This window comes from Argentina silus, assembly GCF_951799395.1.
Source record: "Argentina silus genome assembly, chromosome: 10".
Classification (NCBI taxonomy): domain Eukaryota; kingdom Metazoa; phylum Chordata; class Actinopteri; order Argentiniformes; family Argentinidae; genus Argentina; species Argentina silus.
In genome coordinates, this window is record NC_139664.1 from 13,947,978 (window position 1) to 13,961,886 (window position 13,909).

Here is a 13,909-nt window from a genome sequence, read left to right on the forward strand (position 1 = left end):
AACTCCAGTACAATGGCTCTGCAGTGTCTGGTTGGCTGTTAGGCTATGTGAGAGTGGCCATGAATAAACTAAGACACACAGGGTAGATGTTTCAATGAGTTTAGCAGCAGGCAGCTGCAAGAATATGTTTCCTAGAAATTCACCATACTGCACTGTTCTGACTGACATTTGCTGTGTAATCAGATATTTAGCTCAGGGACTCACTTCTCCAAATGAGGGTGCTTCAAAGTCCTATTCTGTAATTGGTTCAGACAGTTCCAATGATCCAATGAAGGGTGAGTGGACTCTGAAACAGTGCCCCAATTCAAACCTGTGTTTACGTCTGGAAAGCATCCACTGAGTTTAACATTTAAGTCTGACGGTTTAGTTTCTTGTTCCATTTCTTTGAACAGTATTGCCTTCAGCCTGCCAGTAGAATATGGGTTAAATATTGAAATATACCAAGAAAAAAAGTGCCCAATGACGGGCATGAGTTAGTGTAAAGATGATCAGAAATGCTACAATATGCAATGACAACTGGTTTTGATTACAACTTCCCTCATGCATGAGAACAGAGACAAAGTAGTACAAAAATGTTTATTTATTGTATTTCAATTTCAATTTCTGTATAAGGCATAAATAAGTCAATCACACAGGTGGTACATGTTTAAGAACAACATTACAGGGTCATTATTATTGTGCACAGTTACAGAACTCTCAATGCTCACAGCCATTAGGAAGACATTCATAAAAAACACCACATTCTAAATTCAAATCACATCACATTATTATCATTGCAGGTCACAGAAATAAGGCAATTCATGCTTCTTAATCATAAACAAAGGGAAATGTGTTACATAGAAACAGCATTTGGAATAGACATTTAAGAAGATAATAAATATGAACACATGTATTAAAATATACATCAGACCATCAGAGCTGTGGTGAAAGGGAGAAAACAGTGGTTCAGATTTCGCTCTCATATGTGTGCATGTAAGTCTTTAAAGAAAGAATCTCCGGGTAACTCCTGCTGGTCCTGCGGTAGAAGTCCAGGCCAGTGAGGATCTCCACGTCTCGCACGCGTGCAGTGTGCATCTTCATCAGATCCTCCACCCACTTGGACTCCTCCTCAGCGCTCTGTGTGACAGACAGACCACACAACATTAGCCATCTGCTCATGTGGCTGTGTCTGGAGACCTCTCTCACACACTGACTGACATACTGTATAAATCACATACTTATGCACATAAACCTGCATGTTTTAGTTCCAAGTTGCTAGAAATGTACTTGGAAAAGACTAGGGCCATACAATTTGGGAAACAAATAGAGTTTAGAGGGCACTTCACTGAAAAAGACAGAGGTGTGTGTGAAAGGACTCACATTGCAGCTCTCATCATTGTCTGCCCTGTGTGGCAGGATGAAAGCGAAGGCGCTGAAGGGTCCGGCACATGCGTCTACAGCCTGTGTGTAATCCAGACAGCTGGTCAACACACTGTAGTAGTGAGTTGGGATGGGCACAGAGCCACTTGAGTACCTGTAGCAAAATAACACACAGTCAAGAACAACAACACAACAGTCATACAGCCAGGCAGTATACATATTCCACATTTAAATGTATACATGCTCCATTTGAGGCTCAGTCATACAGTAATGATTGAATTAGATAATGTTACACTGAGGCAAATTAATAGATATACTTTGTACTATAGATCTTATCCACTAGGTGGCTCTGCAGCTACTCCGTTTTGGCCGAACTGGTTACTGTATTTTATTGACAATTCAATCATTACAATCTTTTTGCTAAAAAGGTAAAATGCCAAATTCAATATTGTTTCTAAATTATATAAAACATCAAATGAAAGGTTTATGGAAATGGTTTGACTTTACATGGAAACCTACTGAGAAGATCAAAAGCCCTTACTGTTTGATTTTCTCAGCAGAGTCCCTCAGGCCATCATAGTCATAGTCAAATATCGGTCCGATGACAACATTGACACCATTCCTCTCACTGGCGTATCTCTTCACAAGTGTTTTTTGGAAGTAGCTCCATATCCCTAAAAGAGAGAAGAATAAAGAGACAAACAGTTAAAAGAGCAACAGGAAAACACCCAGATATACCTATATGAGGGTAGAACCGTTATAAACTCATCAAGATCCACACCCCTGGACGGTGAGCATTTAATAACCTGACCAGATCTACACCCCTGTTTTAGAGAAAGGTGTGTGTGTGTGTGTGTGTGTGTGTGTGTGTGTGTGTGTGTGTGTGTGTGTGTGTGTGTGTGTGTGTGTGTGTATGTGTGTGTTTCTTCCTTTAGCACAGAAGCACCACTCACACAGCAGTTCACTTTCAGAGCTGAGGTCACACCACTGACCACACACTGCTTTTAAATGCCGACCCACCGCAATCCACACACTCACACACTATGCTGCCTGCCTCTTTTTTTTAAGTTTCTTTTTTTGTTAAGTCTGCTGGCCATTACTACTTAGCAAAAGTAATCACTTCCTTTAAAGTCACAGTGGAAACAGCTTAGGATAAATAAACCAAGGCAGATTTATACCATTGTAAATTCAGCTTGTCAGTTCAATTTCTGTCCACTTCATTTTACATGTACAGTAAATACGTAGAACATTTGACTTCCCATTTAGTTTCAGAAAATGATTACTTACGCTTGAATGCTGGGTACATGGGAACAGTGTTGGTTATGAGGATCGCATCATATTTTCCATCTTGGGTTGAAGCCATTTCTATCAATAAAGGAAGAGGAAGGAAGCTCAGTACAATATGAATATAATATGAGCCCAGAGGTTTACTACACGACACTTGAGGGGAATGAATGGTGAGGACCTACGTGGTGGGTAGAGGAACCCATAGGAGATCTGTTTTTCAGCTTTGTAGTTTGAGCAGGATTGACTTATGGCCGGGGGGATGCGGATGTCAGGCCTGACACAGTTACTCAGAGCCTCTGGAAGAGGGGTGACATCTACCTGGAGAAACAAGCAAATAGTTCTATGATCTACAATCATCAGAAAAGTATACAGTACAACATGACAGTACACCCTTGCATTCAAAGGGCCATTTGCATTGCCGCTAACTTTCCTTTCATTCATGTTTTTCATATTCAAAATTCTGTTTAACTGCAATTGTTCAGTAGATGGCATGTAGCCAATATCAAAATTAACCTAATTAATTAGCCAATATGTAACTCATTAATGATAGCTGTTATCACATACCTGTTTAGAGACAGTATACGACGTCCACAGGGGCATAGAGAGTGATTCACTGTACCCACTGATATAGTCACTGTGGTGAAGAATGCTGTATTTTGTGCGGAACAGAACTGCTGGTCGCGCATAAGGGAGGTTCTTGCTGTCTGAAAAGAAAGACATTGACCAAAAGAGCCATGTAACAAAACACTGAGAATGATATCTAATAGTTAAATAAATAATTCAATCATGCTCTTTTGCATATTGACAATGGTGTACTGTAGCTTAGCATAATCATGGTGTAAACCAGTGACTGACCATCAATAGCTTGCCTCAGTCGCTGATTGAGCTCTTCAACTTTGTTCTGTAAGAGACAGAGCCACAGTGACTCCAGGTTATAGCCTCTTACAAGGGTGACTTTCAAAGCTCTCTGCCCCCTATTTTTTGAACGCAACTGCAAAAGATTGGAGGTGAAAATCTCTTGCAAGAGATCTATATCCCTGCAGAAGCAAGATTACTTCAAAGAAGCAAGAAGAAGAATCATACAACAAGCATTTTCAAGATCCAAGTGAACGCAGCAGTTATTGATTACAGAAGTGACAACAATTAAAGTCTCAAGCCAGACAAAACAGTTACACAGAGCCACATGGACAAGACACTCAACATACACAACATAATTCCCACTACAACACATAACAGCCAAATCATAGTTCAAAGACATGCAGATCAATGATCTAGTAACATGTCTTTTTACATGGCATTAAAAGAGACAAAAACAAACAAAAAGTTTGATTGTGCTGTTGAAGCAAATATTGAGTTGATATAAAATCATATTAAAAGTTAACGTATGTGCTTTGTTTGACTTTTGAAGTATGGCTGTGAGAGCTGTGGTTTTGCTGACCTTGTCGTCACAGCTGCAGCCTAAGTCATCAGTCACAGTAGTGACAGGGCCTGAGGGAGCCGGCTTAGACAGCTCCTCTGGCATGGTGGGCTTATAGGTCGGGGTTTTCAGAAGATGGTTAAGACTGCCGTGAGTCCCGTTGTTCGGGGCAGGTTTCAAGCCAATGAGATCTGATGAAGATGATTACAAAAAGGACCATAAAATCAACTCCAATTCACTGTCCAGAAACCATTGTGTAATGTATGTAAGCCTCCATTGAAAACAAAATGAGAACAATAAGACACCTTACCACACATGACATTGTAAAGTTCAATGTTTTCAAAAGATGGAACTTTAGTCTTGAATTTGAATGTAGGTCCATATCCCAGGAAAATAGTCTAAGAATAACAAGATGATAATTCAAAAATGTATTATTTATATGAATCACAAATCACTTTAGATTGTATAAAGTAAGCTATTAGGACTACCTGCATGCTGTTTATTTTGTTGTCATAACCATGGTCTCCGGAAAAAACACATTTCCCAGGGTGCCTCTTTCCTTCTGGAGACTTTCTGTAATACATATGATTGTGTTAATTAGTGGACTTGCTGAAGCAAAAACACTATTCTTATTCCTCATACTTATTTGAGAGCTTACTGAAGCAAGAACACTACTAACTAGCAGTGATTTATATCTACAATGTCACTATGAGAGTGGGATAAAGACAATATGTGACAAATATGAAAGGGAATTATGTCTGATCTTCCTAACAGTGATTCCTAACGGTCAGACCACACAGGAGAAGCCCTAAGTAAGCAACGTACACACTGAAATCATTATACAGCCTGGTATTAAGAATTCAGTTCCCCAAGGCCAACCCCACAAAATTTAACTTTTTATTAAGTGTGCATTAAACACTACTTCCAGTGATGTCTATGTAGGGGGGAACCCACAACCACGTAGAGTCTGCCAATCACAGACTGAAGGGGAAGCAGTGAACAAATATTTCATTTCATTTCGTTGGAGAATTTGATTTAAAGGGTTATTTCACCCTGCTAGCTACAGGAGGGTAAAAATTTGCACTCAAAAGCATTCAGTTCACAACTCTGGTGCCAGCGATTAGACTGGCTATATCTTTGCTGGGAAAATCTCAAAGATCTCTTTCATTTTGCACTGTGGCTGGCCAACTCAAACAAGGTGACGTTCCTATGGAGAGAGCTTATTCTTGACCTGCCCATTCCGTCTCTCTGTGGGTTTGTTTTTAGTTGACGGCTGAGACAGGCATTACCTCATGGGTTTACTCAAGTAGTGAGAACTTTCCACTGTGTCTAACACTGATGACAAACATGAAAAGTCTGTCCAGATTCATGTTCGTGCCCAATGTCTACTCAAGGGAGATTTTTTGTAGACCTTAGTGCAGGAAAGAGAGATTTAAATGTGTTGTACCTTGCAACGTGCCACTTTCTTTCCACTAACAAATGGATGTCTTCAATTCTCCGGTTGTTGGCATAGTGCAAGCGCTTTGGAAGATGCTGTTTCAAATAGGGCTTGAAGTGCTGATCTGCCTTTTTACACTAAGGGGGCAAGAAAACAAGATAAGATTAAAAATAGAATACATTTTTTAAATTTTTATCTGATTGTTACCAATATCTGATTTTTCCCTACAAACTCTGACAATCAATATCTGTGAAGATATCATATTCATGACAGATACAGTATGGTTCATAGTATAAAGAGTACTGTATGTACTATATGAAATATATACTCACTGTTAGGTTTGCAACAACAGTTTTTGAGTCATCTGAGGGAAAAAACAAGTTCAAACAACATCAACTTAAAGACAACAGCTGAAGGTGTGAGTATGGCAGAGTAAGTAACAATCATTATCATACTTCAACCAAGATCTGTAAGATACAGCCAATGTGTTACAATGAGATAGATCAAAATAAACATTTCGTATGTTCACATTTACTGTCAACTGCCCGGAAATGTACACTGTATTACTAGTACTGACGCAGTTCTTCATCCAAATGAATGATAACTGGGTCATTAGGGGACACATCAACCTAGCTGCTGGACGAGGCGTACTTTTCTGAGCGGAAGAAATACATAGTATAGTTCTGTAATAGTTTTGGTCTCGTCTGACTTATGAACCAGTCAAGGGCTGCAGAGGATCAGGGTCATTCAATGAAACTCACTCAGTCTTTGGCTCCTGACTCTATTACTCACATTTAGAGTTGTTGGGGTATCTGGAGCGGATCCTCCCCAGAGATCCAGGGATGAGAATTATGTCGTCCACTTGTCCATTTGTCATGTAGGAGCTCAAGAACTCCGTCCTGTCACAATGAGCCTCCTCCATTCCTAAGGAAAACAAGTTAACAACAGACATATCACTAAACTCTATCATGAGTTCGCTGAGACCTAGAAGACCATTCTACTGACTGATATAACAAACTGCTGGTACAGTGGGTGGGTATTGGGTTGTTGGCCAGGTAAGCGTACCATGGTCTCCAACCATGATGATATTGACACATCTGTGGAGTTTCATCTGTTTGAGGCCATCCATGAACTGTCCTATGACCCTGTCAATATCCTTCAGGGGGTTATTCAGCTAGAATAGAATAGAAAGGAACAGTCAGTATCAGTAAGTATATGCACAGTGCAATTGTCCATATGAATGGATATGGACATAATCAAGAATCAACTTTGAAAGGGCTTGAATAAATTCAAAACTGTTCTGGTATAAGGTAAGTTATGCATGTATCTTAGAGAGGACCAAGTTTGGTTGGGGATTTCCTGGGGCTGGACAACAGAGAGCCAGTGTGAGCCTTAAAGGGTATGTCCTGCATGCGCAAGGCACATCTAACATGTGTATGTGCTATAGCAGGTGCTGAACACATAGCCAAGTCACAGTACACTGAACCACAACCACAACCGGCTCTCAGGGAGGGACTCACCTCAGTGCTCATGGGTCCCAGTTTGTGGCCAACCGTATCCGGCTGCTCTGAGTGCATGGCATACACATATGGCCTGAAACAACACAGGTGTAAGCATAGATTGGCAAATGTACTGCGACACCCAAGTCAAAGACTAGCATATGTGAGCATAGCCACAACCTCTAAGCATACAGAGACAGAACCGATCAGTAAACATACTGTAGAATGCCCATAGCACATGTGGGATGAATGAGACATGTATCATTTTAGAGAGTAAATCTAAAGATAAATAGAGGGAATTCATTCAATAACAAGTACAACATTTCAGTTTCAACAAGCCACAGAGCAAAACACAACACAGACAAAATGCAATATTGCAAGATGCATCAAAAGGGTGAGCACCAAGATAATGCAACTTCTTGAGAGAAGGAGGAGCTGACCAAAATGTGTTAACCTACTGCACCAAACCAGGTTTCTATAGCATGGCATCAGTAATGCCAGTAACAGCAAACAGAAAAATGTACAAAAACTCACCTCTCTCCATCGGGGAGGTGAAGCCACTGGAGCATGGTCAGTACTCTCCTCTCCAAGGGGATCACACTGTAAACACATACGTATTACCTGTGTTAATAAAATGTGAGAACAAGTAGTTCTTACAACTTTTATATGTAGTACTGTATACCAGAATGGCTTGGTCTTACAGCTTTCAGCTGTTTCAGCTTTTCTGTGTATTGTAAAGTCCAAATGGATCCTCTTGCTTTGCACCCATAAAAGCTGCAAGATCATGATGATGTTGGTCTATTTAAGTCCCCAATAAAGGGCCAATAAAGTCTTGGGCATAGGATACAACACATTTAATGCTCTCGTTCCCCCTCGAAGCCTTTGAAACTCAAAGCCTCTCCTCATACTCCTTGAGCTGTGGGCCACCAACAGCCGCCAGCCCAACAGGCACAGCTGCCAACCATCAACCCCAAGATCTGCTCTCTAACTGGGGCCTGACGTGTCAGGGCTTATCCCTCTAAATCTCTACAGGGGGCCTCTATCCCTCCCTGGTGCTGGTTAGGACCTCCCTGGAGTCAGCTCAATGGGGACGTTTACCAGCCACAATCACAGGTCCCTGTTGCCTCTACTAAACTCTTAGATAGATAACACTGTCACATCCTGTAAATCCCTCTTTGTTGGCCATGCCACAGGAAGTGCACCTTGAAATGCACTTCGATCCTGTGTTTTGAAGGAGTCGCACAGCTGCCCAAGTTCACAGGCAGTCACCCTGCTTTATGTAAATAGGCCCATTTGCAGAAATTGCTAGGAAAACAGTTTGAACTCTACGCCTCCAAAAATATTTCTCAAAGGCCTCTGTGTCTCTGAATGTGGAAGCTTTTGTTTTTTATGGTAGGTTATGCAGCAGTATACATTAGCCTGAGTGCACAGCAGAAGACACGTGTATCATTTACACTGTTGACTGAAATCCACTACAGTAACATTACAATGTAAAAAGATAAGATTTGCTTTGTTATGTCAAAGGGATTTTAGAATATCAAAAGTGCATGAGGTGATGAAGTATGCGAGACATATCTTTGCATTCAAAAAGGGGGAATATGTTACAAATGGCCTTGAATAGACATTCTTCAGATTCTTGGCGCACAGTGACTTACACAGGCCAGAAGAAGGTGCCAGCCTTCACTCCTTGCTTCACAGCAGTGATCCAGATCTAGGACAAATATATAGGATAATACAACCACTGCAAATAACATAAACACAAACCATCTTGTTATCATCGCATAACACTGTTAGGCTTTCATATTAACAATAGGAAAAGGTGCACAGTCTATGTCTTATAGCTCAAAATGTAGTTACTTACAGTTGTAATACAGGTCACTAGTTATTCCCGATGGAACCATATATACAGAAAAATGTATACACTCACTGCAATGTAAGTCGCTTTGGATAAAAGTGTCAGCTAAATGGCATATATGATATCATATTCATGCTTAAAGCCATCTTAAACAGTCTCATATGAAAGAAGGGAATCTATTACTGCACAAATGGAACACAGATGCACAGTTTGCTTCTTGAAAGGCTGAGAACAAGATCAAAGAACAGAGGAAAACAACTCACCGGTTGACCTCCCCACCAGCGATGATTCAGCTTCTCTCGACTTCTGAGGTTAAAGTTGGCATCAAACACAGGGTCATGCATTGAGTTGCCAACTATGCCGTGGGATTCAGGATACAGACCCTGAAAAATGTAAAACTAAGGTTAACCGTTCAACGGTTAATGATGAAATTGACAAAAGTGGGGGTAAAATGTTCAGTTGAGATGAACATTTTGTAAAATTAAGATAAACTAGCACCTACCGTTGCAAGACTATACAAATTGGGGAATGTTTTGGTGGGGTACATTGGCCTCATATAGGGAGCATGGGTGCCACAAGTTCCTATAGGTTAAAAAAACACCATTAGTACCTGTATCAATAAAACATGCTTGCTGATATGATGCATGGTGTACACTTTTTTATATATATATATATATGTTTTTAGGGCATTTCTGCTTTATTGGAATATAGACAGTAGAGATTGACAGGAAGGATGGGAGAGAGAGGAGGGATGACATGCAAGACGTGTCGAGGGTCGGAATTGAACCAGGAACGCACGTTAGTGTGCTACGCCACTAAGCGCCCCGATGGTATAGGCTTTTATGGGAAAATAATATACATAAGTCTTGTAATATCCATGTCTTACTAAGTTTCTCTATGTTGGGGATCACTGTGCTTCCCCTTTTCATGTATGACGCTCTGAACCCATCCACAGACAGAATAATTAGTGGTGGACGGACAAACCTGGAGAGAAAAGATAACAAAACACCTATTATCATCCATGGAGAGTGTTTATGTCCATGTAAGCATCATATTTTAACATTTGTATTTCCCTTTTCCAAAAAGGTTTATATACAGGTTCAGGGGATAACGCAAAGTTGCAAATAACTACTTTGTTTTATGCTTATGAAAAGCTTATGTTGTATGAATCATCATTGTGTGAGTGGTCAATTTGTGTGAAGCTGCATTATGTGAGAGGTCTTAAGTGTGCAACCATTCAAGTCACTCACCCAGCAGGACATTCATGGGCCCTAATCTCTTCACACTCATCTTGCACCCATTGAGTGTCCCCTAAAGAACACAGAGGGAATACAGTTCTGAGCTGTCATGGCAACATGGCTCTCAAATAAACTCATGCATCCACAAAGACAACAAGGATATCAGTTGTCCAACTGGCTGAGCGTACAATAATCCATCTACTACAGCAAATAACAATCAATACCATGGACTGCCCTGTATATGATGGACCTTGGTTACACAGAGATGAACCAAACTTCAGGAGTAGTGCTGACTTTGTTTTAGTGTGATCCCCACTCTAAGGCAGCAGCTGTGTTGAACCCAATGATTTATAATCACCAACTTACATAACACATAAAAATGGTATATAGATCAGTTGGTTGTCTAACCTTTGCAGAGTAACCTGTAGTTGGTGCAGCAGTCTCCTTTGGCCAGACAGTCTTCAGAGCAGTGGCAGGCATGCTGGTCAACACGAGTCTCTCCACAGCGCTCCTTACTGCACTCAAAGCCTCCCTCTGGTTACAACAAGCAATAAGCAATGAGGAAGACAACATGTGACCCAACTCATAACCTTCAGTACTACGTCGCAGGGAGTTGTATTCAGGAATGTGTCAAGTTAAGATAACAAAGAAGTGGTCCTGTTGTGATGTTATGGGGATGTAGACTATGCTCAATTTGCACTTCTGCTCAATTTGTGCACCTTGGTTACAGAGGTAGCAGGAGAGTTCCATTCCCACTACACTTTGCACCCTATATATCAATGCAATACAACACCTAACTTCATGGTACAAGTACTTGGCTTCAGCTATAATAGACTGACAGGATATAGAACATACAGTACTATTTGGATTGAAAAAAAAGTCTAACCATGTTCACCTTCAGTAGTGGTGAGAGGGATTCAATTGAAATTGAAGACTAGACCACCATGTTGAAGAACATAATAGGGACCACCAACACTGACAGGTTTACCTGTTCTCAAGCAGAGCTCATCAAAATCCGAGCAACAGCTGTTATAGGTTTTACATAAGTTATCACAGCGGCAGTTTGGAGCCTCAGCTTCGTCCAATTCAAAGCATCTGTTCTTGCAGGATCCTGATGTGCTTATCCAAGGGGGGTCTGAGCGGGCTGGAGTGGAGACAAGCATTAACATCTCCTGATATGAGAGCATAAGAAACAAAAACAAGCAAACTCTACAACCCAGCTCAACACTTCCTTGAGGTTGGAGGGAGGAACAGTGTGGACCAGGCCAGTGTAACATACATAACAAGATGTTCCTTGTGCATTCATGGAAAAGTCAAGCAGAAAAACCAAAACGATGCCAAAAGAAGCGTGTGGAAGAATTCGGCAATGTTCAAAATCAGTCTACTTGCACAGACAGTAATGACTATAGGAACTTAAAGGTGATGCTTTCATTCATGCAAAATCCATCCTGAATAATTCAATAAATGGGTAAAACTACCTGTGAAAGACAGTTTACACTTTCCATTCACAGCTGTGGGATCTTTAGCACATTTTTCTCATGCAAAGTTTTGAATTTGTACATGCAGGTTCAGAAAATCTGGAGCAAAAACGTCTGAAATGCTCTCTTAATATTGACTCAAGGTAGAGCTGAGCAAACATTATCCAAATATACATCAACAGGCCAATCACTACTGAACAGGGCAACAGTAATCGGTTGTTTCACTTATGCTCTTTGCTTATTCGTTTTGTATGCACTGGCAGGCACATCTGATGTGTAAAATAATCTGCAAATAAACTGAATTCCAATGCTACAGTTACCTATAGGAAAACGTTTCAGATAATTGCATGCATGTTACTTATGTTTAAAGCTAAGATCATTTAAGGTGTCACTGCTGATCATTAAATGATGAATTGCTTTGCCCCATAGTAGGTTCAAGACTGTAATACCTCCAGAATCAAATACTTTTTCTCATGTCAGACTTGTTTAAGGTGGCATAAGGAAAGTTGGCTTTATATAAATTTACAGCCAAAACACATACAGGGTTTCCAAAATATACTGTACAGTCAGTGGCTTCTTGGAACCTGAATTCAAAACAATATTTACTGCTTTGCTTGCAGTAGCATGCATAATGTTTGGGCAGATTTTAAACATTCCAATATTTCACACACAACATTGAAAGTATGGTGAACAATGTTAAGCATATCCCACCGATGCAAAACCTGCAGACCTAAGCCACACACTAAGTGTGTCGTGCCACATCCATCTTTCCCCAATAAGTAGGCTAGCAGTCAAATCTGACTTACTTTCTGGACGAGATGCGGTCTCGTCTCCTCCTGACCGTTTCGAGCGGTCGTACACATACCCCAAGCAAATATTGGGACCACAGATGATGGAAATGACACAGAAAACCTTTGAAGAAAGTTATGGAAGATGTGAAAATTTGTAATCGATATAATTGTAGTTTATAAAGTTTAGCCATTTGTCACATAAACCATGTACGAAAAAACAATAGCGGGACATTTAAGAGCTGATGAGAGACAAAAGGCTACACTCACAATGAAATCTTTCGGAACTGGAAAAACACATTAAGCTAAAAAAACAAAAAACGAATAATATGTTGATTCTGTATTAATTACTCTAACATTGCACCATTCATCATACCTGTTTCAACGATATGTTATATTTCCCCATTATGGCAGGTCCGTCTGTGCGTCCTGACTGCGCCCCCACAATCACTAAGACTGAGCGCAGGGTGGCACAGTGGCAAAGTTTTGTAATTTAACCATCACCTGCTCAGGTTGCCAAGAGGGCTTTCAGCTCTGAATGGTGATGAAGCTAGTAAAAATCTTTACATGCTGTTTGATTTGTTGATTTGTATCCAAGACGTTTACTGCGTCATTTAATGTCAGTATTGTTGCATTTCTTTATTAGGGTAGACACTAGTTAATGGAAAATCTCCCTCATATGGGTTCCATACACAGCCAAGTTCATAAAAAATTCAAACTAAAATGGTAATTTCCCCCGTTGTTGGTATTTAAGTTAAAACGAATTAAATGAATACACGTGAAAGACCACCCGTGGGATGCATAACAATCACCTTTGATACTTTGCAAATTGCCACTTTGAAATGACCAACAGTTATTCCCTTGTATTGCAAATGAATACCAGCAGGTGATGGTGGAAACGTAATAAAGAAGAGGAAAGGAGAGTAACAGAACATCCTGACTGACAACCTTGTGGACAATTTCTGAGCATCAATTAAAATATGCGTAACAGCGCCAATATTACGCATCAGTTTCTTATTCTAACTTGTTGAGAAAACATGCAGACGTACACAACTCACTGGATGTGCATGGACTGTCTTACCGTACCAATTTTCTAAGAAACATGATCCACTGTCGAGTGAGTGCTGCCTGGTCCTACTCCGCTCTTGACTTTAAGTGACCAATGTCCGACCACATTACGGACCGCGCTGAGTCAGTGAGATACTGAATTGCTATTGGTTTGTTGCCTAACGTCGTGAGTTAAATATGTTGAAGTCAGAGAGGTTGTATATGTATAATGAAGCTAATGTGACTAAATTAAGTAATATGCCAGATATGATACCCACATAGAGACCCGTTCAGCTTCAGCGTTCAGGTACAGCTACCACTGTAAGTAAAATGAATCAAAATGAATTTTTATGACAAATACCAATAATCATAATTATCCTTTGCACATGGTGGAAATAAAGCAATGTTGTTATAAGGGATATGGGGGTTCAATATCAACTACATTCAACACTAGCTACACCAGTTGATATGAAGAAAAAAAAAGTACTGTATATTGTAATGAG

At 40.3% G+C, this 13,909-nt stretch overlaps 1 protein-coding gene across 1 annotated transcript; it reads right to left on the reverse strand.

Annotated features, from left to right (window-relative positions):
- Nucleotides 1-640: 640 nt before the first annotated feature.
- enpp2 (ectonucleotide pyrophosphatase/phosphodiesterase 2) lies at nt 641-12,765 on the reverse strand (the record flags this gene model as incomplete). Its single annotated transcript, XM_083679420.1, has 25 exons — nt 641-1,116; nt 1,360-1,513; nt 1,901-2,033; nt 2,647-2,724; nt 2,829-2,964; nt 3,211-3,350; nt 3,502-3,547; nt 4,085-4,254; nt 4,374-4,461; nt 4,552-4,636; nt 5,511-5,638; nt 5,834-5,865; nt 6,294-6,425; nt 6,567-6,675; nt 7,022-7,094; nt 7,535-7,600; nt 8,656-8,711; nt 9,119-9,238; nt 9,358-9,437; nt 9,742-9,839; nt 10,106-10,166; nt 10,502-10,627; nt 11,082-11,237; nt 12,378-12,483; nt 12,736-12,765. 25 exons carry the CDS (start codon nt 12,763-12,765, stop codon nt 946-948), a joined length of 2,574 nt encoding a protein of 857 aa, XP_083535546.1. The 3' UTR covers nt 641-945.
- Nucleotides 12,766-13,909: the final 1,144 nt, after the last annotated feature.